This window comes from Varroa jacobsoni, unplaced genomic scaffold (genome assembly GCF_002532875.2).
Source record: "Varroa jacobsoni isolate VJ856 unplaced genomic scaffold, vjacob_1.0 scaffold_1196, whole genome shotgun sequence".
Taxonomy (NCBI): domain Eukaryota; kingdom Metazoa; phylum Arthropoda; class Arachnida; order Mesostigmata; family Varroidae; genus Varroa; species Varroa jacobsoni.
This window is the reverse complement of record NW_019214098.1, coordinates 235,948-259,862: the sequence shown is the minus strand read 5'-3', so window position 1 is coordinate 259,862 and position 23,915 is coordinate 235,948. Positions and strand designations below refer to the sequence as shown.

The window sequence follows — 23,915 nt, the reverse complement described above, 5'->3', positions numbered from 1 at the left end:
ATAAGGCTATCTATTATGAGCTGTGGTAACACGATGATGGGCGCAAGTTACGACTACCATTATTATAACGGTATTTGTATAATAATAATGATAGCCTATTGTTTTCTCAATAGGGAAAGTTGCTATTCACTTTCGAATGAAAAATAGCATGTATTATATAGCTGTTTCTAGGCTGACATTGTGGGACATACTCTCATACGAGCTGTCACAGAAGGCGGTCACCGCTGTTATACATCGGAGACGGTTAGGTTATTTTTATACAGATAAACTACTATAAATAGTGACAGAAAGACCATCTTACAATGCCTCCATTAGTGGTTATTTGCGTTTGTGAAAAGTGTTTGGATTAAACGAATTGCGGTTTGGACTAGAATTGAATCAGCTATATCGACGTGAAAATGATTGCATTAATTTTTCCCCGATAACTACTTTGTCTTGCACCTTTTTTTTTCTGGGTCTTAGCTAATTAGAGAACAAGGAAAAAGAGAGACTTCTTGCACGTGGTAGCACGATCACAAGTATCGGTTATGCTAACTCAACGCATCGGGATCTCCTGAGGCTGCTTACGTGTAGGAAATTCTGGTGTTGGTGAGTGGAGAATGAACGCGGCTTACCTCAGCGCGAGATCAACAACTGAGTTACAAAGGTCACAAATCTGAAAAAGGAGGTGTTTGCAATCGGAATATTGCTTAACTACAGCATCACAGTGCAGACAGGAAGCACAAGTAAATATATATGATAAACACGTATGTTACAGCTGACTTGTAAAACTCTGTATATCTGACGGTCATGTGTCTGGTCTTTGTGAAAAGATTTCGATTTTATAGACTCATAAGAAGACAACTCAGTGTTCCATTTAGCTCTTAAACGCTGAAAAATAATATGTTAGTATACGACTTTATGTATCTTCTTTGTCTGAGTATTATAGATTTAATAAATATGGTACTCTCGTAAGTGCGTACACTTCAATTTTCAACAATAGCGATGATGATGATAGTTCAGCGAAGAACTAGCAGAGCTTGCACCCGGTGGTCGTCGAGATATTAGTGTCAAGCGTCTTGCACATATATTATGGACTTTGTTATATCACTGTGTTCACGCTTCGCTACGTGTGCACGCCTTGACATAAAGAGTATCGTACTCGCACGCGTCTGGGTCACACGATGTATTCATCTCAATCCTTGGACCTGCCCAATGAACAAGCTATTGAAGTAGCAAAGCGTCCACAATATTAACCACCCATCCAATCAACAACCGTGCGTGCCATGGCCCTTTTCGAAGCCAGTGACCAATAAATGGGAGATGTAGACCGACGTGATTATCTTCCTTTGATGTGGTGAAACACATCCTTGAACTCCAACTCTTGTATCCATGTCTTAGTCATATATCTCAATAATTTCGCTGTGATGCAAGATGATAATAAGGAAGGCAAAAGGGTGATGCCTCGCTGAAGGGCAATACTACGAGTGGTCATTTTGCTATAAACCGGTCTACCACCCTTGGTTTCGCAGGGTGGGGTGGTACCAGGCCTTAGGTTATGGTCCTTTAGCAGCCATCGAGCGGACGACGACTCAGGAGAAATAAACGGGCAGAAAGGAATAAGCCGAGCCAGGACCGATAGATAATCAAAGGAAGACGGTTGAATCAGACAGCAGGCCTTGTAAATCGGAGACGACGGCAGGATGGGGCTCAAAAAAATATCAGACGTACGTCGGTAGATAAGGTGGCACCTGTGGGCTCAGAAGCTCTACTACAGAAAGGAGGGAAAAGAGGTGGATTTAAGCCGACAGGCTCGGAAAAAGGGCTACAGAGGTAAAATAGCAGCAACATGCGGTAACGCTGGAATAGGGAAATAAGGATATCGAATTGGCCAAGAAAGAACCCAAAATCTAGGTAAAATGGGATACGGGATGAAGTAACATCGAAAAGACGGCATAAGCAGGCTTGGTGCTGAGCTGCGTTTGCCCGATCGGTTCGCCACGGGCGAACTGAGAAAGGATCAGAGAAGGCTAGAGATTCGAACCGAAACGAAATAGATGGATAGCTGGGAGGACGAAGGTATAAAGTTTTTGGTCATTTTCTCGCCTTTCTTTCTTCGAAATGGACATGTGAGTGCCTTGTAGCGAGAGGAGGCCAGTGTGCGACAGAAAACTGCTACTCACTAGATCCGCAACACCGAGGAAGGGCTTCGGACATGGCGGACATGGGTAAGAAATCGAAGTAGCGATGGCCAATTCAACCGCTTGGGATAAGACGAGCAGCCAATAGCACTCGGGTGCCTATATGGGGGATTGGCAATTCTCAGCTCTCTCTACCCCACCTCCCTCCCTTTCTGCGGCCGATAAACACGGTACTATATGAACTAAGCTACGCTTTTGTTCCACTACTGTTGTCGCTAAAGCTACTACATGGCTCTGTGTTTACCTATATAGCTAGTTTTTTTCTACTAGATACGGAATAGTTTCGAGTGGAAACTGTATCCTAGCTGTGCCCCTTCTCTATCCATATATACGTATATATTCATATACACATATATATCTATACACAAGAGAGAGAGAGAAAAAAGGCGAATAGTATATATCGTTATATATACTATCTACCGGCTTTGCTATTGCTATACGTCGCTTCCCCCATTGATCACATCTGCAAGCAAAGAAAAGGAAAAATAACAACAGCAATCACATCAAGATACGAAGTGGGAGGTCGTTATCTGGCAAATATCTATCTAAAAGGTGTTTTTGTCTCTATAGCGCACCTGTAACGGTAGCTGTTCCGTGTGGGGGAACGGCTAGTGTCACTGATCGAGCTCTACAGAAGGGAGCTGTTGGTTAAGCTTCCAATCCGTCTCGTGGACCGAGCTACTACATACTTGTATCCATATCGATGGATCGCAATAGTTTTCTTAGTAGCTACCCGCCCACACTTAGCAACAGCACTACCACGATCCAGCCGGTCATCCGCGGTCGCGGATAACGTTCGGCTTGAGGATGTAGCAGCTAGAGCTCTCACTATTTGGGCATCCAATGCGTCCTTGTTCCCATTCTTTTCTTTTGAAACTTGTCGATGGCTGGGGAGTAGCTGCTCCGGGGCTATAATGTTTGCGTTCATTCAGCTTGTCAGAGGGCTTGATCGTGAGACTAACGCGGGACAATACTGGTCTGCGGTCGTTGGGCTGGTTGGGTCTCACTGCAGGCCATGTGTTGAAAGCAGTAAAATAGCCACATAGATGCATATGCACGCACACAGACACACAGTTGGACATACTAAGTCTCTAGTCGAGAAAGACACCCATTACGCTCAACGTCACAACAGCGACAGCAGCAGCAACCAAACTACCAGCAACTGTAGCAAGAGCAATTGTATGCCATCTTGATCGTCGAATACAGCGCGAGACTATGACAGTTGTGGAACGCAGCTAAAAGGAAAACAAAAGAAGGCAAAGCTAAAAGGAAATAAGACCTTTAGCGTTTCTACGAGAATGACAATATCTGTGACTATATATATGTGAGTTTTACTATTGTTCTAAAAGCACAAAGGCTTCGCGCTCTCCATGGATTTCGGCAACCGTTGACCAGCAGTCGGGAGTGCTAAGATTCAGTGGTTACTTTTGTTTCATCTACATTTGTCTTGCTTGGCCGTACTGGTTGTGGGCGGCAACCCCAAAGTATGGAAAGTAACTAGCTAGCGCCCGCTTTTGAAGCGGGAAACCGCTGAAAACTTGCTACAGGACTCACCGAGTCGGTCCGCTTAGTCCTGGGGCTTGGATGGCGAGGTCACTAAATAGTCCAGCACAGGTAAAACCAAACGGCACTATCGTTTCTCGTTAGCAGAACCGTCGACGAAGATGTACGGCGGTGATTAGGCTTGAGTGGTTTTCAGAGCGGCCGGCCGTTACCCGAAGTGAGTAGCACGACAACTTCGTCTTGCAATTTCCTGCCACCAGGTCCGAAATAGGGCAGAAAAAGGTGTAGAAAAAGAGTATAAACTGTCAGAGCGTCTTTCTTGAGAACGCTTGCAGAGGATGGGGGGAAAGAGATTTAAAGAAGATATCGTGTGATGTCACGCTGTGTCTGTAAGATTTGTGTATCTATGCATGTTGCGATATTTCAGCGGTAAAAGACCACCGAGAAAAAAAAAGGCTTTTCCTATTATTTCAAGGGATGGTTAGCCGCGAAGGACCGTGAACAGCTAGGCCGAAGTTGAAACTGATTCAATACACTTCAACTACTCTTGTCTTTTTGGTGGTCATGGCGATAGTGAAGGAGAAGAAGCCTTAGGGCTAGTTTTTGCATAATCCATACTACCTGATCCATACTACCGACTTCAAACATTAAACAAGTTTAGGTGTGGACTCAACTCGCATTCTCAGGCTAGTTCAGCAGCGCGCAATATCATCATCGTACCAATTACGGGCAACTAAAAGGTCGCAGTTTTGCCCCCGAGGTATTAAATAATAGAGCAGTTCTACCATTCCAGCTTTACTGTGACTGTTGCTATTGTACTACCCGTACATTGTTCTGGTAGGAGATTTGTAAAGGCATAAAAATTTAGGGAGTTGTAATCATTGCTTATCCATATGGTGTACTAAGACGGTCGGGCTCAATGCCGACGCTAACATTGCGATTCGTCGAAGCGCTGATATCTAGCGTCAATAAGAAATTGCTCTTACAAGTATTACTATTATACTCACTTCTGCTCTAAACAGTCTATTAGTCAGTCTACTTATTGATTTTGACATAACCCGGCAGCAGGAACTGGGCGTTTGTGCATCAAGCGGAACCCGTTGCCGCATCGCACCCCGAACAACATTGGAGATTTCCAGCTTTTCTGAATATTTGTAAGTGTTTAAACGATCAGCGCAGGAACTTGACAATAACAATCTATTTCGCCGCTTCCGATACCGTTCTTTAATTGATATGAACATCCTTTGAGATTTGGCGTTAAAATTATACGTTTTATGAATATTATTTTTAAAGATAATACGTAAAGTACGCGTATTGTGTATATGTAACCCTCAAGCAGAGAGGGCGTCGATTATGGATTCGTTATCACATATATATATATGTGATAACGGGCCAACCCCAATGCGAACCAAACATACGCTAACATATGCCCTATAGGAATGAAATTAAGGTATCGATTCTGAGGTCTTCCATGGATTGATTAGTAGCTTGAAATTTCATTCATCCAAGATAAATAAAAATATAAATTGGTTCTAAATATCTTAGATAAATAGCATTTAGCTGCTCTGGGTACATGATTACCATGTGATTCTAGAGATCAGACTTTTCCTGCTGTAAAAAACGTTAATTCTTTAATACAAGGAAAAACAGTTTTGGAGAAAAATTGTTTATTATACAAGGGAAAAAACTTCTATTGTATAATAATACAGTCAGCCTCAAAGGTTGAACTCTGTTAGAGAAATTTAAGTGACGTTATTAAAGCCATAAATCTCAGCGTGTTTTGCAGAAAATGGTTTGATAAGAAGCCGGTTAGAGAGCTTTCTCTTTGTCTATGGTCTGATCGTAGAAGGAGCCGTTGTGTACAGACGTTTGTGGTGACGTTGCATACTGCACAACCTACGTTCGCCTATTCCTGCAAAAATTATATTAAAGCGATTGCATTTATTTCATTTTTTTTTTTGATAAATACGTCCAAATGAAGGCATTATGTTGAGGTGAATAACTTTTCAAATGGCTCATACGCTATGCCCGTATGTTTTATCCACGAAAAGCACATACCCTGTCAATTGTATCTTTCGACAGCGGCAGTTACGTCAAGAGAACGATAACTAAAATTTTACCAGTGGCAAACAACGTAATTCGTCAAGTTAGACGTACATCATCGATTTTCTCTTTAGGAGAAATATAGTGTAGTCGGTAGTCGTTGTCTAATAAATCGACTGATCTTCAATCAAAAGTAGTAAGCTCAGTTAATAAAGTGGAAAAAAATGCCCTATTATGAGTTCAGGACAAGCAGTGTTCAATGTTTGCCAAGAAAATTTTGTTGCGACCACTAGCCTGTGTGTTGAAAACTCCGATAACTACATTATACGATGTGCTATACTATACTTTTGTTACTATAGAAACCGGCGATATATCATTATATTTGTGGTTTGTACGTATTATAGTCAAACAAACATCGTGGATTTCATTTTATACAAAAAATATCGGCTAGCCGCGCCAGACTCACTCGATACGTTGGTCATGTCATTTGTGTGTATATTTTCCGCACATCACAGAAGTATATTAATGCAGTTCACTTCAATATCATCTCATAGGAAGGCGCCTCAAGAAAGGTCTACATGATTGGGAAAAAAATTTTTCGCTTACATACATGGAGAGACACTATTTCCAGCAAGTTTCGCCTGACCTAGCTTATGAATGCGTTGATCAGTGAGCCGTCGCCAGCAAGCGAGCCAGCCAGCGGTCCGCCATCTGAGAAGTCTTCGTTTCGCCCTCTGTGTATCTATTTCAATAGAGCAGACTCATGTTCCATGGAAATATGGTCGGACGAGTACTACCAACAGGTAGGGGATCGGGCAGCTGTATTTGATCTCCTATGGATTGATATTTCATTTTGTATCGTCCGTCAGAACCAAAGCGGAGGCTGGTGGCAATCGAACCAAACTGAGGTCACATCTGTTCAGTTCCAGAGCTACTGCTACTACTGGCTCTATGGCGACATGAGAGTCTGTCCCCCCTAGCCCCTGGCAAACACCCAAGCGATTTCAAATCTTGAACGCGTCCCATGGTCCTCCACTTCGAGTACTTTAGCCCCTCTTTTCCGGCCGCGTTAACCCGCTTGAATCGATGGACCGTCGTGGCAGCCGCAAGCAGACGCAACGAGCTGTCGGAACAGACGGTTGCCCTAGCCGTCAGAGCTGGCCATCCTTGCTTCTTATATCATATCAAGTGGCCGCGAAGCCTCTTGAGCTGGAAACTCTGAAATATATTGAGAGGCACTGATGGCAATGATGGAATCGGGCTGTGTGGCCATTGAGCATAGCATGGAACATGGTCTCAAAGATAGTAATAGATCTGAGGAGGCGGATGCGGAGTTGCCCTTGTTGGCTCGGTCTGGTCTGAACTGGGATGACCTGGTTGAGGAAAAAGGCAGGCAGCCGTCCTACCCCTTTAGGCTATTGCCTGGGAAAGGAAGGACACTGAGGAGGCACGTACGCTCTCCTGAAGCTTTCATCCTCTCGCAGGTTCAGACGTGTCCACTAAACTCGGATGGTGGGCAACGTACTTCGCTTGGCTCAGCAGCACGGCCGACTAGATATCTAGGTCTCCGCCACTCTCACACTCGCAGTCCGACCCTGTTATTCTATGCCTTCTCTGAACGAAGCACACTGGTGGATAATATTAGCCAGGCACCATCCAGGACATCCAATAACCAATCGACCATCTGACCACTAAGGCATTATTGCGTACGTGTTCATCAGTGAACCGGCCGTTTGCTGATACAGTACATCTAAATCGTACTAGACCTATGAACTCCGTAGTTTTCTACTATACAAAACTCAAAGAAAATCGAAAAGACATTAGAGCATTTGACTAACCAAGAACATACATATCTTATTTTTCGCCTATATTATTAGGTCCGTTCTAGTCTGTTGAGCGACGTTTTCCCAAACTGACTACCTACAATCATTTGCCAAATTGCTCTCTACCTAATTAATCTAATTAACCATAGCGTCATTCATACGACCATATAATTTAGAGCGACTGTTTTTAACTCTAAAACATATAAAGGTCGGCTTACTCGATGTAAAACAACGTCTTTGTGCCGCCATGTTTCGCTGCTATCTTGCTTCTAGTCGCAGTAACTGCAATATTACTACGCGGCACCGCTGCTGTTGTTCGAGTCTTTGTAACACACTGGTTGGTTTTTTCTTTCGATATTTGCCCATCGTATGTGGTCCAACTAGTCGGATTGCCCAGTCCTCTCTACTGCGTTTTCGTCCAACCGCGCCGTTCCGGCGACATCCGCCTTACGCTACCACTGTCGCTGTCGCTTATTGCTGTAATCGACACTATCCAGCGTAAAGGAGTTAATTTTTTTACTGCGTTCCAGGGAAGCAAAAGAAAAAGAAGAGGCAACGAAGGAGCCAACCACGACAAAGTGCAAGAAAACTAAAAAAAAACTATCCATAACGCGATTTTCGCTTCCTTGCTACTGTCTTAGTCCTGGATACTATTTCTATACTAGCTTTTGTTGCATTGCTGGTGCGATGGTGCGGCAAACGCAGCAGTTACCGGATTTTAGTGGGACCAGACTTGGAACAGCGGAATATGGGAGCGGCAGAACGCCAGACGCTGGTTATTTTATGTTGCAGAGCGCCAGATCCACTCTCAAAATCGCGATTCCATTGGTAAGGCTAACTCCAGTTAGAATATGCATACCATTCTTAAAAGCACGCGCTGCTGCCGCTACTACGATTACGCTCAAGCTCCACCATCGATCTCGTTCCCGGGCTCGACAGTGCCGTCAGCTAACCAAATGAAAATGGGCTCATTGCTTGCTTTCGCTGCCTATGCCTTCCCAATCGACTCTTAACTAGCTGTTGGGTATGCTAGCAAAACTAAGAACGAAATCCGTTCCTGCTTCAAACCACCTAGCTGATGCTAACACTGTCGCCCCCTATACTTAGTTTCTTCTATTAATGCCCCTAAAACCTTCTCTTAAATAGCATTTACAATTTTACGTTAGCCCATTTATTGATAGTAATTAACGAACTTCGTAGCAGGTTTAGCCATCGGCCAGATGAAACGGTGGGTATATGGGCTAGTCCAAGTTGGCTTGGTCTGGTAAGTTTTTGGTCATCCTGTGCGGCAGTCACCCATACCCTGATGTACGCTGTACGCGCTAGGTTGATCGTCTCGCCAAGACTGAACAAGTAATAGGTTTGCAGCGGTAGCCGACGGCGCTATCGGGGGGTAATAGTGGGGCAAGTGAAAACGTTATTGCTGCTGTTGCAGCATCTAGCTTGGCATGCTATGTTTGAAGTGATTTAGCTTATTATTTTCCCTGACGAAAGAATAAGCTAATGGTCAACAGCTTGCCTATGCCGATGGCACATAGAATAGGCACGTACAACCTAGCGGACTTGGTAATAGCGTCGCTAAACGATTAAATGTAAGCGGACTGTACACAACTTCGTCTTGCGTCCCAGCGAGAACTGGCTTGATAAGGCTACGAGGACACGAACCTTGCGACGACTGATGCTGATGCGAATAGGATGATAGACTGAGTGGCTGACCCAGCTTTCTGTTGTTGTTGGAATTGTGAGCTTTGTTGACTTTTATAGAAGGGCTAAAGAATTACTGTTCGTCACCCCATACCCATGTTTATACATAGTCATTTTATTTATGGCCTTATTTATTGGGAGTCGCTCACAAGAGCCGCCCATTAAAACAGGTGGTTTTGGATGGAACCCAAACCGATGTAAGCGATGGAATACATGATTCACGAGTACAACAGATGGCCTATTAAACATTTTGTCCCTGACTATCTACCTGTACAGATATCTGAAAAAATTGTAGGTGAAAAGTGCGCAAAAGAAGCGCCACCATAATGAATGATATATTAACAGGTGTAAAATTCGACATACCGTTTTAATTTTGCGTCACAAACACCATGCCACACACAAACATACCACAAACAAATGCCAACGCCGGCAGCTTTCAGCTCTTGCTACAACAGAATCGGCCTATTGTCTACGGTTGTTCGTTTACCTCAACTGACAAGCAACGCATAAACGTAATTGGCTTGATCGTACGTCATGCAATATGCCTGCTTTAGAAAAATAAAAGCAAGTAATTGCACCACACGGGTACACCCACTCGTTATCCGCTGTACACATTCGGAACTCAAGTCTGTGTACTTTGCCAAGTCGTCCTGTTGCGCAGTAGTTTAAGAAACTTGCGTACTACTCGCAATGGTCTATTTTGTCGCATATATTATTGTAAATCTTCCTGGGTGGTCTACCAGCAGCCGTTGTCCTGTGCAATTTTAGTTCGTTAGTCTCATCCACGCTCTAAGCGTGGACTGAATAGACCTTAATAGTAAGGCAATACAGGCACGCAAAGGTCGCATGCCACCTAAGAAAGCCACTTTTCTAGTGTGACTGATACTGATGCTTGCTGCTCGACTAGGGTAACTCTTAGGGGGCAAATATTGGACAAAAGCGAAATGAGCAAAAGCATTTCAAGCTAGACACTTTCTTCGTAGTCGATGCTATGAACGGTGGTGCATTAAGAGAATTGACGAGTCAGCACCGTTGAGTCGCTACTAGAGCTGCTACAGCAACTGATGCGAAGTTCCCACCTTCACTACTTGCATAGCCCCTACGATTGTCAATAAGCTGCAAGTGACCTTACCCCATCGGTGGCGGCACTCGTTTCTGCACCCGCTGCCTTCGCCGCCGCCGTTTACCATCCAGACAGAAAAAAAGGAATGGCCTTCCTTCTTGGAGGCAGTTCCGTCCAAGCGGTCAAGGTAGTGGCAATTCCTCATTGCCTTTCACCCAACAGAGTCAACTGGACTGACGCCGGCTGAACTGTTCGCTTCTCGTGGAAGAGTGACATTCTTTGAGGACTTGAGACTTTACCTATGATATTTTGCTGCCTGAAAATTCAGCTTGGCCTTCTCCTGTATCTACTCATTTTTGCCCATCCACATTTTCTTCTCTCGATCATGCGTTCCACAAGCGAATGGTAAACAACTCTATCAAAGTAGACTGAAGAAGAAAGGAATATAGAAAGAAAGAGGGATTTAACCTGTTTCCTTCCCAGATCGCCCGCGGTAACTTGACTCGATCTTGTAAAGCAACTGTCTTCAACTTCTCACGGTTGCTGTTCTCGCAGAACGTTAGGATTATCTGCGATGCGTGAACACATACGTGTGTGCGCAATTTGTACGCATCAAAAGTCGTATAGGAAATGGGGCTCGAAAAATAGGTGACGTATGTTGTGGCATGAAACTGCTGCCATTTCTGCGAGTAGACGCTCTGAACATAATAAACGAATACGAAAAAATTATACGCAACCAAAAATAAATATAGAAACATGTGACGATGATGGTGCTTTTACCAATCATGGCAATTTAACAGTTGCACTCCAAAGTTAATCAAACCACATTCAATTTAATATCGAGGATGAGCAGGTGGTTTTTTAAACATGACGTTCACTCTTAGTAAATGTGACTCAGTTACCAGTGTCACACACCAAACAAAAATGTTAACACCAATTACAGTTCTGCCGATACAAGTAGAAGGTGATTTGTTCCACATATATGTCAAAGTCGCGCGATTAAACATATATGTCACATATATAATTTTTTTCACTCCGAGATTTAAGCGTTAGGTTTTGATTCTTACCACTCAAGCAAGTTACGTACTACTTGAGAAACTTCGATGTTCTGTTGCGTCTAAATGAAACTCTAATAAAGATACGATTTTTTTACGGCATTGATAATAAGTATGTAGCTTAGATTGTTTTAAATCTCGTTGTTGCCATTATACCTAAAAGAGTTCATCTGGGAATAAACCAGTCTCATCTGGCTGCATGGGCAAGCGTTGCGAGAGAACCCTTGTACTCCTAATCAAAAATTCAAGATAAAAAGATTCAGAGTTTCCAGGTTCCTAGAAACAAAAAACGACCGTACTATGGAATTCCATGAAGTCACCTTTGTGATGTCGAATTGATGTATTTGTATTTATGAGCTGTACAACGATAATGACCCTTGTTTCAACTTGCATATATGTCGTCTATATGTGACCTTATATATATACGAGTTTGCTGCCTCCGAAAAATGTTATGTCGTTACTCTGTTAGCCATACGATTACTAGCAATGAAAATAATAAGCAGTCATTAGATCAGCAACTGTTCGTCTGCTTATTGTATTTGGTGTTTATCCAGTGCGTATATAGCAGAATAGCGCAGTCTCGCTGTCAATCGCTTTGTTTCAAAAGCAGCTAAATAATGCGCTATATGAGGGAAATAGTCGAAGGCAAGTGATGACTTTTATGATTGGTGTTGATAACGATGCCGATGTTGTAGTTGTTATTTCGCGTTATGGTGAAAAGGATGGCCGACTCTTCCTTTAGTCTTTTGTTATGCACCTATCAACCTAACCACTTCGTTTCCTTAGCCCTTGGCCATCGTAGGCAAAGCAGACGACAGTAAACAGCACCAGGCAGCAGTAGGGGAATGCGTGCGTCAAACAGGCGTGTCGATGTGTAGGTACACGTCTGTGCTTGCGCCCACCGTGCCTACTTCGTTGGTGTGTCTCATAACTCGTCCTCTAAATGAGTGCAATACTAACAAATTCCACTGCTTCGCTTACCTACTCTGTACCTACTGTGTTCGCATGACCGCGCACCAGTTAAGGGGTCTTGCGTCCATTCACCCTTTTGTTCTCAGTTTCTTACTGATCTTTTAGGTACCAAACCAGCTCCAACCCTAGTTCTTCCCTTTTCGTTGTTTACTCTGCCCTCTACGAGGTGTCGTTGCGTTGGTACGCTGGCTGGTTAGTTGGCTGGGTACTTGATCTGCACAGGTGAGAGACTGTGCCACAAGGGAAAAGAGCAGAAGCGGTAGAAGCAGAAAGCCAAAAAAAGACAGTGGGAGAGAGAGAGAGAGAGCTAGAGAGAGAGGGGAGAGAGAAACTTCAGACCCAATGAGAGAAAAAAGGACGGCAAGACTAGTTAGACGCAAGTTGCATACACCCATAGGTAAATCGAAGTCACTTCCATAAGTGGTGGCACCTTCAATCATCACGTCTCTAGTTCGTAGCGCGAAAAGTGAGTGAAGTTTGTTAAGGTAGAAAGAGATTTGCTTTTTCTAAGCTTTTCGTCTTCTTAACTACCGTAATTAAGCTGCTGGAGTATCAGGCCAGCGAAACAAACGAAATGAGACTGGATTGACCTGTTGTCCTTCAGCAAGAACACATTCGTCCTATGCCGCCATGTTCCATATTCGAAAATGCTACGAAATAGTTCGCCAGGGAAAAGTCCTCTAGTGCCATTCTCCTTTTTTCGTTTTCTATTTCTTTTCGCCCGAATCATTCTAGTTTCACTATGGGCAGTAACGCGTCCTTTTCTTCTTTCTTAGTCTTTTTTCAAAATAAGAGACGATTAAGCAACCAGCAGCGTGCCAACGTATCGCCCCCGGCTTCGACGCGCTGCCTGTTGTAGCCGCAACTGTTAGAAATGGCCGACTGCCTCTCTCTGCCAAAGAGAAAGGGATGAGAAGCGTTGGCACTGTACGAAAAAAAGACAGCGAATCCATTTAAACAGCAGAGAAGGAAAAACGAAATCGATAGCCCCATCAAGCTTCGAACGGCTGGACATAGCGAGCAACCGCCACCGACTCTCGCCATCGCTACGAACCAACGTGCGGACTGCCGTCCGTTGTTGCCTCTAGCTGACTCGAGGCTGTTTTGCCTGGCTCACTCCTGTTGTCGCTGTTGAAAAAACTTTCCTTTATTACTCCCCATGCTGCCGCTCTACTAGTCTTGTGTTGTTGTTGTTAGTCCTCATACTCGCAGTTTTTTCTCATTCTTCAAGGCATAGCTCCGTTCATTACCATAGAAGCCGGGCGAGCGGGAAAATCGGCACGAGAGAGGAAGGGAGAAAAGGGGAGACTAGGGTGAAGGCGGGGGCTATGTGGGCATAAAGGGATGAAGCCGCGAAAAGTCAGAAGGAAACTGATAAAGATAAGTAGAGAAAGACAAAGATCTTAAGAAAAACAGAAAAAAAGGCGAAAGTTTTGCGTGCAAAGTAGAACTGAGGTTTAGGTAGGATAGATGAGCTTGACGGAGTCACTATCAGCGTTGGCGGCTTAGTTCTCAATAGTTACATCAAGTTGCAGCCAATCTTCAGAAATGAAAGGAGAGAAAAAAGATAAACGCTTTAAAAAAGGTAATAGCAATAAAAAAGCTAACAACCAGCGAACTAAAGTCTTTTCCGCAGCCCAGCTGAACTCAACGATATGATGATGCGTCAAGACGAAGATAGATCGATCGGCCGCTCGCTCCCGGTTCAACCCTTCTGCCCGCTGGGGCTACACTTCAGCGAGTAGTCACTTCCGTGGAAGATGGCGTACGAGGAAATGCTTTTCCTCATGGCTGGAAAGAACGCCGGGGAGGGGGGGGAGTGGGTAGAGAATAGTGAAGCTTTTCCAAGGACCAGGAAAACGAATAGAGAAAAACAGTCTATTGAAGCAGGCCAAGCCAGACAAATGACAGTAAGAATGAACGAAACGATGCCATTATTGCGAAAGCTTTACCACCTGCGTCTCGACTATTTTCGATCTATCTGCAGTCCGATCCGTCAAAATTTGTACTATTTAGTGCAGTACGAAAGGTAGGTCGAAAAGATTACGATTATGCTTGTTCCAACAAACTATGTTAAGTAAAAGATATGCAAAAATTTTACGTCATGTTATAAGCTAACTAAAAATTTTAACCATTTTAAACGTCGGGCTTCCTATGAAATCCGTTTAACTGGTTATTGATAAAACAAAATTTCTATTGAGCCGCCAAGTATTTTGTTCTGTTCAATTAGCACAACGTTGTACGACAGCGTACCTAATACTCAGCTCATCCTCACTGCACTAGGGCTTAATCTATGGTGAACTGGAACTCCAGTTATGCTCGCAGGTTATGTCGCAAGCATTATGTATGGGTTTGTTTTGTTGGGAACCTTCTGTTTGCGCACAGTTATACCGCCTGAGTTATTGCCGGAAAAGCGTTCGGTCTTTTTTTCATTTAGTTTTTTAGTAGAGCAGATCAACTTTGACACCATATTCTCAGTTGTTTCTGGTAACAATGGGAATGCTGATGGTGGGCCTTCGCTCGCCAAAATTACCATAACTCTAGTCGCTGATAGATCGGCCTCTATGCCTTTGCGTGTGTTTCTGTCGATGTGAATGTATTGTGGGTAATGGTAGCAGAATAAAAACTTCGTCCGGGGATAGCGCGTGCGTTATGGCAACGAAAGTTGAAGAAAGTTGAGATCTGATCCCCATTACGCCACAGCCGCTGACCGTTTCAGATACATCGCCTGCGGGAATAATAAGCCTTGCCACGCGATCAGAGGCACGCTTGGATTATGCCGGTGCATACTCCAGTCTACGCTTGTCAAAACTGCCCAGCTATGTAACCAAGCAACGTACCGGACTGGGTGTTGAACTAATTGCTTTTATCTTTCTTGGCGCGTTTGGAGATAGCAACAACACTAGCACAAATAGCATAGCAGGAAACAAGTTATAGTAACTGGAGCAAAAGCTGCATCATCTTGTCATTAAAGTCCTTTTGTTCGAAACGCTTCCCCTCAAGGTAGCCTGTGAAATTTTTAGGCAAGTTGAATTATACGGGGGGAATATAACTTTTGCAGGTATCAAATAAGGCGTCGACCTGTACTCGACCAGAGTCATTAAAATGTCGATCGTGGCAATCCTAGAGACGCAGCCCATGAAATCGAGTGGGTCTTGTCGACGACTTTTGATACTTGCTTCATCATTGTCCAGTGCTATTGCTATGACCATTGTCTCTCAAGAGATGAAGTAAGTAGGTTAAAATCTTTCGGCGATTGCCTTAAAAGTATGCTGTGGGCAAACCAGGAATGCACAAGTTTGGATGGGTAAGCATTGTTTTGGTGCTCCGCCTGTAATTGCACCTTCCGTTAGTTTGGTCTCTCTCGCCTTTTTGCTCTGTCTAGTTTTGACTTTGCGTATTCAGCAGCAGTAGCAAAGCCTTGCAGAGAAACATTTACTTTTGTCCAAGCAGGCTTTTCTTCTACTTCTTTTAATATTCCGTATGGAGGAGGGCATTGTATCGCTTGTAGAATTCTACAAAGAATAATATCCCGATCACCGTTACTTCCGCTAGCAGTACAACCGTTGGTATCGCCGTTTGCTACGCCACCACGTGCATTAAAAAAGTCAGCGACTTCTTTCAGGGGCATGACAGGAAAGCGAGGTACCGCTGCCAGTGAAGTGCATACTCCAGCGGTACAAACTACATCCTGCGAAAAGCAGCTTTCACTCGTAGAGCCTGAGAAGCTTTTGAAGTGAATTCACCCGCGGAGTGAATCAGACAGAAGAAAGACTGTTTAGAAGCTCAGAGAACTACATTTTTGTCAACGACAAAGCCCGACAACGAAAGCCTAGGAAAAATAGCGGGCTAAAAGAGAACTAAGAAAAAGGGATTTAGCTTGAAGAAGGTTAACGGGGTCAGGAAGGTAAAGGAGCCAGAACGAGCGCATCAAAGTGGCGGCGAGATATGAAATTGCAAGTGAGGAACGGAAAGTAAACAAAAAGGTATAACATCATAGGTTTATGGCTTTGCCGTCTGCAGCCCGTAGCTAACCGTCACTGCTATGAACCTAAAGTTACCGGTCCTTTGCAATGGTGATTCTGAGAGTCGAGGCCGAGGTCGGTAAATGAACGCTCGAGTCTGCCAAATTTTGTACTTACTCTCCTCTCTCTCTCCTTCTCTCTTTAACTCCTCATAACGCGCTGAATATTCCGTAGAACAAAAAGGATGGTGGGCGCTGGCAGGATAGTTAGGTGGCAGTTGTCGATCGAGCAAGAAAGATAGAAAGAGCCGGTAATTGTAGTGAAACTGGAGGTTGACACAGACCTCTCGGTGGCCCTATTTCCCGACGCATTCCATTTCTATCTTCGACGTCGAAAAGGAGAAAGAAAACTTGAATAAGAAGAGGCTCACAAGGCCTCACACAGGAAGCCACACATGAGTGCGAAAAGCAAATGTTCAACATACAACGACCCGTCTTTCTCGCTCGTGTGACGTTTGCTAGTACCTCATACTCATCTTAAAGTGGTCTTTTCCCACGAAATTGTGTGTGTTTGATTTGACATCAGCTGGCAGGAGCAGCTGGCTGGCTGGTGCAGGAAGAGGGTGGGTTATTTGCTTTTATTGCATAATATAGATTTACCATAAGTATGTACTGCAAAATTAATTTTTATCGATTTATGCAAAAACAAGTGGCATGCAGACATATAGTGTCTAAACTTGAGTTGATAGTAAATAGAGCTAGCACAATGAAGGACGTAATTGTCACCATAAAAAACGAGCGTGTTCAGAGGCTGTCGTAGAGGTAACGCAGTTTAGCATGGTAGCAGTAAGAATAAGCAAATGTCGATAAATGAAACAAGCTTACCCTTGGCCAAATAGCGCACGCATTAGCCGTAATAGCCGTAATGATAACTATATAAAAACTCTACCCAAGCAGAATGCAGATAATATAATGGAAACGTACATATCGGTATTACAGAGTAAAATGTACGAGAATTTTGCAGTCCAGATAAACGGAGGGATTCGTATACAGACAGATTACGTACCAAAGTGGCCATCTATTCACTTCTTTCTTTTTCTGGCGATTGCCGAGTCCAAATTACGTCGTACCATATATAATATTTACATGCAACAAAACGTATGTTATTATCTATCTCTATAGGCACGGCGGTCCTTGTTTCCAAACGAACCCCTCAGACACGTAAAAATCAACATCGGCGCGACAAGCTTGAGCTGTTGTCCCACGCCTAGACTTGGCTTAACAAACACCTGAAGCTTAAATGTGAGTGTATTTCCACTTTATCGGCGGTGTTGATGCTTCCCGACAAGGCGAAGTCAACATGGCAACAGTGCCGCTCACTGGTGGTACATTGTTGATATTATTATATATATGAAGAGGCCCGGTGCCGACCGCTGCCTTCACTAGCACCTATGACAGTTGCACACCGATGTCGTGAAAGGAAGATCCAGACAGCCGAACAGGGCGGGGCCGTGTTAAGTGGGTTCTACTTCTCGAGCCTTGCTTCCCTGCAGGCACCTAATACGTACAATGATGGGCTAATATATATCCAAACAGCATTTTTTCCCAGCAGAGCCAGGTAAGTATCTATATGGGCTATCTGCGCAGCCGGTACCTTTAGTATCGCCTGCATGACTAGGCATTGACGTGTGCGTATGCCCAAACGTTAATCATGAGTGATGAAGTGTCAATAGCCGCCTACTTCGGCTGGGAACTCTGAGCTCCAACCTGCATTTGTGCCATATGATATATGATGCATGGTGTTCGAGTCTTTCGAGCGCGGATCTCGGATACAGCATTCACTGACTCCTTCCATTCCGTCCGCCAGCAGACATACTAACTACAATAGTCCTTTTGGCTGACACGCATTTACAGACCACCCATACTGAGCCGCTCCCAATGCACTATTATCCCCAGGAATAACTTTTGCCGGTTGTTGTGCAGTCTACCACTATACAATAACCCATAGGGAGGCAGTCGCTGCCAGTGAAGTCATTCGATACAATAAGCCAACACACAACGACTAAACATACATCTATCCCTCTACAGCTGAGAGGTTGACACGCTTCTCAACAGACTGTTAGGTAACCCGCGGGCTATACCGAGTATACCAATGTTTGCCACCGATGATGACGATAGCTTAAGGTCAGCAATTATTTTTCGAATTTCCACTTGGGACGAAGGCTCTTTCGCGTTAAGTCTTTCTATAGTCCTTTAGTTATTTTGCAATGCGAGTGAAGTTGGCGATGGCGTTTATTGTTCTAGCGATGGATGGTGGAAGTAGTAGCTGTTGCTTGACAAAGTGCCTTGCGTGACCTGTTTGATAAGCTTAATTGGCCCTGTGGCACACGAGATAATTACCGTACGCTGATGGACCCAGATACGGACACGAAACCTAGTTGAGTCAATTTTGATGCTCGCTCGGATATGATCTTAACGGGCTGTTGTGCCCTCAACAGCCATTACATATACGTCCCCTAGGTGTGTGCATTTTCCCTTGCAAGCCACCGGTCAGGCCAGTACCACGTGACCCTAAGCCCAAAACAACAGCAACGATTATGACCACACCAATATTGCAACTACTAAGTTGCTCGTTCGTTGCTCGAACGCTGGACGGTCATCCTCTGGCAAACTGGGAACCAGGAGCCCGTGCTTTCACCATCAACATCACCAATCTGCCGCGATATCATGCAATCCCATGGACTTTCAACGTCAAAAATATGCTGCCGTTTTAACCACCGTCACTGTCTAGACGTAGATACCACAACATATCGTGTGTGTGTGTGGCGGAGAGGGCAACTATTTTGTGGCATAAAAGCCTAAAATCCGATATTGTCCGATGTGAACACCAACTAAAAGCATAGGTGTCCTACATGTGGCCACCCCGAGTAGTTCTCGGGTGGACACAGGAAAGTGTGCAGGGCGAATGGCCAAGATAAGGAAGCAGGTAGTACCGAACGAACAGTAGAAAATAAAAGGCTCAGGCCGTCCCATATCCAACAATATTACCTTACAGAGACTTAGCTTCTCTTACAAAGCACGCTGCACAGGTGTCTAGCTGGCGGATTAGCTGATCAGCTGGTCCTCGTTCAACATTAATCCGGGCTGCAATCACGCAAGTGTCATACTTGTTGGAGCCAGGATTGCAATAGCCAAGTCAGATGACGCCGAAGTCCTTGAGTACATTCGAGTTTATCCTTAAAGCACCTGTTATAACATAACACATCGGTAGTAAACTTGTATAATATTTCTTTGCCATAAAACTATACAGAATAACACATGTGTAACTGATAGTACCCCATAAAGCTGTCGTCAACTATTTAGTTTAAACATGACCAAAATTGAAGCTAAAACGGTTTGCGCTAGAAGTACAAAAGAATAGGACAATTTGGTATTGTAGAATGAGAGGACAAAGGACCGCCAGGCTGCAGTTGATCAAGGGAAGCTTCTGGTTACTGACTGAATTAGTTCTTTCTGCGTGTCTGGGTTTCTTTGCCGCTCGGCCCGTTGATGTCGGCACCCTTTGTCCCACTCTTTCCAACATTGTGCCTTTAGCTCAGCGGTCCTCGGTCGAGACCAAAAGCTCTCCAACGATTACGCATTAACAAAGCCTGCATTAGCAGCAATTCTACAACCAGCAACAACGAGCATATGGAAACGAGGTTTTGCGTAAATCTATTGGATTGGTACGCTTCTTTAATGCAACCAAACAAAAAGGCCTTTCCGGCTTCTGCGACTATAGTTGTAATAGTTGAAATAGTACTGGTTGGCTGGCTGGACGGTCGGTCGCCCTTTTGGCCACGCTGTGAATTAAGCGGATGCCATTTCACGAACATTGACGGTTCAGTCTTCTGCTCGTATTTTTCCAGACGCATCGGCGCAGAACAGAGAGCTCGGCAGTTTGTCGATCTGGGTTGGGGTTCTTTCTACTGTTATGCACTCGTACAAGGCAGCAGACAAACGAGGGGCGGGGGGGAGCGGGCGCCCACTCGTATTTTATGCTGTTCGAAAGCCGTTAGTCCTGGCATAACAGATCATGCGACGACGTCTCGCTTTTTGCATAGACTTTCGTGTAATTGATAATTCATTTCAATGAAAGCTCGTCCTCGCCCCCTGTTACTTGCGGAGCGGACGCAGTCGACGACAGCTTTATTCCCAGCGCACACAACTGCACTTGAAGAGACGAACCGACCACTACTGTTTAAAAAATGTATACTACGAAAGTAACAAAGTGCAACAGGTCTACGATACTACACATAGCGTTTGTAAGTAGGATCATGTATTTGAAGATGAGGTGTATTTAATGGCCAAGCTTGTCAAAGAGTAAGGCGACGTCTTGTAGCAGTTCTGCCATATGCAGTTCGAACAATAAAGCTTATAATGAAAATGCAAGATGTATACTGTCGAACGGACGCGATTTTTCACAGATATGAATTATTAACATAGAAGAAAAAGGAAAATGTTGGAAGGCGTTTGGTAACGCAGTAACGACAAGATCTGCCTGAGGCCTTCAGCATCTCCCAAGAAGCTAACTGCCCGACGATTGCTACGGATTGCTGGCGGAATTAGGGACTAGAGAATACTTGACTGTCTCGAAGGCCCTAGTCACCTGTAGCTAGTTAATTAGCAGAAGCTTAGTTTGTCAATGCAAAGCTTTTTGGTAGGGTATAGAAGGTTCTAGCCGGTTGCTGAGCAAAAATTGGCGGGAACGATGTTTCATCTCGTTTATGGTTGTACGTACGTTTGCCTTTTTTTCTGTCGTACGTACCATAGTGCCTACCGCCCACCTAGCAGCGCCGTTGTCGCGTACAATTGGCCACGAAAAAAGTACAAAAAAAGAGAGAAGAAAGGTCATTACTTTCTGGATTTCTGTCGTTAGCTTAGCGCCACTTCTTGTGCGTAAGCCAGTCATTGATTAGGCTGAAGGTCATTGAACACTGTTCCGGTAACGGGTTCGTTGGCGGCGTAGGTGATGAGACGAAACTCCTGAAACATCGAACAAAAGACAAACATAGCACAACTCAAATGTCTAGATTAAACATATAATCCATGCAATGCAATGTATATGCTTTATTATGTATGCACAGGCTGGTATCGATATCATCTGTTGGGCAGAAGTATTGCGATAGGGTAGAATTGTGACGCATTATTGATGACATTCGTCGGTGAAGCTATTCTAATTGCGTAGCGTTTTGTTCGACTGAAGAGCTCAACGTTTCATCTGATTGAGTGCCTTTAGGTATCTCACACTGAAACTTGATTTCTAATCACTACTTGTTCGTACGACTGAGGACTGCTGTCATGAACTTTACACGATTCACCCCAGTGTAAGATTTATATATGGTGTTGCAATAACAGGTGGAGGTACAAGGGGTAACCGCACACCTATTATGTCAGAGGTTCGCGCTTTGCCCCATTAAAGCGAGCACCGAAAAGGTCGGAGCTACCACGTCACGTTATCATACCCGACAGTCTACCATCATCATTATTATTAACATTATCCTGACATCCAGGTAGCTGTATTGCTTCTCACGCACAACAAACATGATATTTATAATTGATTGATAAGAGACATTGGCCGGGTAAGCAAAAGTGGTATATATTTAATGTAATAAACTGGTTGTCTCTCGCCTCCTTGACTTCAATCACTGCAGATCCTATATCTAGGTAATTAGAATTCACTTGATCTTCCATCCATGCTTATTATCAAATTAAATTTGTTAAGCGAACTTCCCCTTACTAGGTGCACTATCTACTGAACATTGCATCCTCTGTATGCGTCAACGAAACCCAGAGTGATTTCAGCATACTACAGGACTGTGCCGTATGAAAACCGATACCCTTGAGTTATTATGCCCATGCGAAGATTTTGATCAATGCATGTACGTATGATAATATTATTATATTAAACCTTTCATGTGTCCATAATAGTGTCATAAGGCCTTAACGTCTATCTACTTCTATTCGAAGGGTTAGGAACAGGGGCTTATAATCAAGATATTGCATATAATAGTTTGTTACCTTTGAATGATAGCTAAACACCAACGGCTTTCTTCCACCATGAACATCATTGCCATCAGCGTCATTATTAGCATCATCGGCGACACGAGCGTCAAGTTTATTCTTCGAAAGCTGCGCACGGTTACTTGGTTCGTATGTCTATCCCTCTCTGTTCCGTAGCTTCCCTAGCACACCCTTACTGGTAGCAGCTGTAGTCAAGTGTCCTTACATTCTCCATGGTTGTTGCTCTTTTTAAGCTCCTATTTTCCCCGCAGCCTGTTTAGAATAGGTAAACTTTCAACGGTATGGCGACAAAGACGCCAAATCTATACGTGTGTGCATCGCATATATTTCTGTGAGCATCAGTCAATTGGTCGGCTGCTTGTTAACATCCAGCAAAAGGAACGTCAGCGGCGGCACCGGCACCAGCGACTCTAACGAGACCATCCTGCCAAGCCAGAGAAGATCCTTCTTCTTTCCCTAATTCTTCTGGTAAAATTCACCTATATCGGTATGTTATTTCTACGTGCTCACGCACGAAACTTTTTCGTTGGGAAAGAAAGAGAGTTCACCCTCTTTGGTTTAAATCCCCCATATCTTCTTCGCGTTTTTCGCTGGTTCTGCTGTCAAGCCAGGTAAAGGAAAGGGACGAGCTGTCGTAACTCTACTGCTCTTGATGTAGCTACCGCCGAGAGTTGAACAGATCTGGCAGACGGAAATATCTTTTGACTCAGAGAGAACCTCTGACAGAGACATGCTCCCGGCCGTCAAGTTCGCCTTCATCATGATGCTCCTACGAGCGCTTGTGTGCTGTTAAGCTTATTGCTGTTGGAGTTATTGTTCTCGCCATGCTTGCTGCATTGTTGGCGTCCTCACCAATGTCTCGTAAGAAGAAATCGGTTGAAGGCTGGCCGACTTCGCAAAATATTATGCAAGCACATATTGGTACTTGTTCTCGAGACGGGCCAAGTAAAACGTCACGAGGGAAAAAGTAAGAGACTCGGACAAACACACACCCATACGCGTATGTCTACATAAATTCCATGCTTGATGATATGAACAGACGTAATGCTTAGTTTTCTCATTATTTGTTGGATTGTTTTTGGTTTCTTTACGAGCTGTAGTGAGTCACACTGCTATTGGTTTCAATATCTGCGCAATACATAATAAGATGATAAACCTTTGGCATATTTTTGTCCTCTGAATAGTCGAAACATACGCCCACGCTTGACACACATCTGCACTAGGTAGGAACAGTGAAATACTAGATCATGATTTCAGTCCTGTATACGGCAGCATCGAGGAGCTCCTACTCCGGCTGAGCAGTTTGTTTGCAGGCGCATTTCCTATTATGCATCTTCTATCCAGTCGGTAGAAGAATCAATAGAAGCTGGTAAACCGCCAAGCATGCTCGCCAGGCACAGACGCAGAGTGAAGCGGCCAAGTGGGTTGTCTAACCTCTAAGTACCTAGCATCTCGCACGACGATAGACTTCATCTAGTCAGCTACTTGGTTTCCTTAGCATGCTAGGCTGATTTGGCTGATCTAGTCGGTTAAACGGTCCGTCTG

The 23,915-nt window shown here is 44.1% G+C and overlaps 3 protein-coding genes across 9 annotated transcripts in view; 2 read left to right on the top strand and 1 right to left on the bottom strand.

Annotated features, from left to right (window-relative positions):
* LOC111267519 (uncharacterized) overlaps positions 1–23,915 on the top strand; it is a 265,929-nt gene that overhangs the window by 6,103 nt on the left and 235,911 nt on the right. The window lies entirely within an intron of this gene.
* Positions 1–23,915, bottom strand: part of LOC111267522 (uncharacterized) — a 68,779-nt gene that overhangs the window by 20,982 nt on the left and 23,882 nt on the right. For 2 of the 6 annotated variants that reach the window (XR_015313845.1, XM_086971356.1), the window contains exons 1-2: positions 22,368–22,444; positions 21,205–21,332 (exon numbers count right to left, since the gene is read on the bottom strand). Coding sequence is in view for 5 of the 6 variants with exons in the window: in XM_086971356.1 (XP_086827482.1) it covers positions 21,227–21,332; positions 22,368–22,444 (183 nt within the window). In the remaining variant the exon portion in view is untranslated. The other 4 variants (XM_086971354.1, XM_086971355.1, XM_086971358.1 and 1 more) reach the window with 3 other exon arrangements.
* The window catches only part of LOC147752523 (uncharacterized), a 53,672-nt gene continuing 52,528 nt past the window's right edge, over positions 22,772–23,915 (top strand). The window contains exon 1 of the mRNA XM_086971353.1: positions 22,772–22,857. The gene's annotated coding sequence lies outside the window, so the exon portion shown is untranslated. The remainder of the gene's footprint in view (positions 22,858–23,915) is intronic.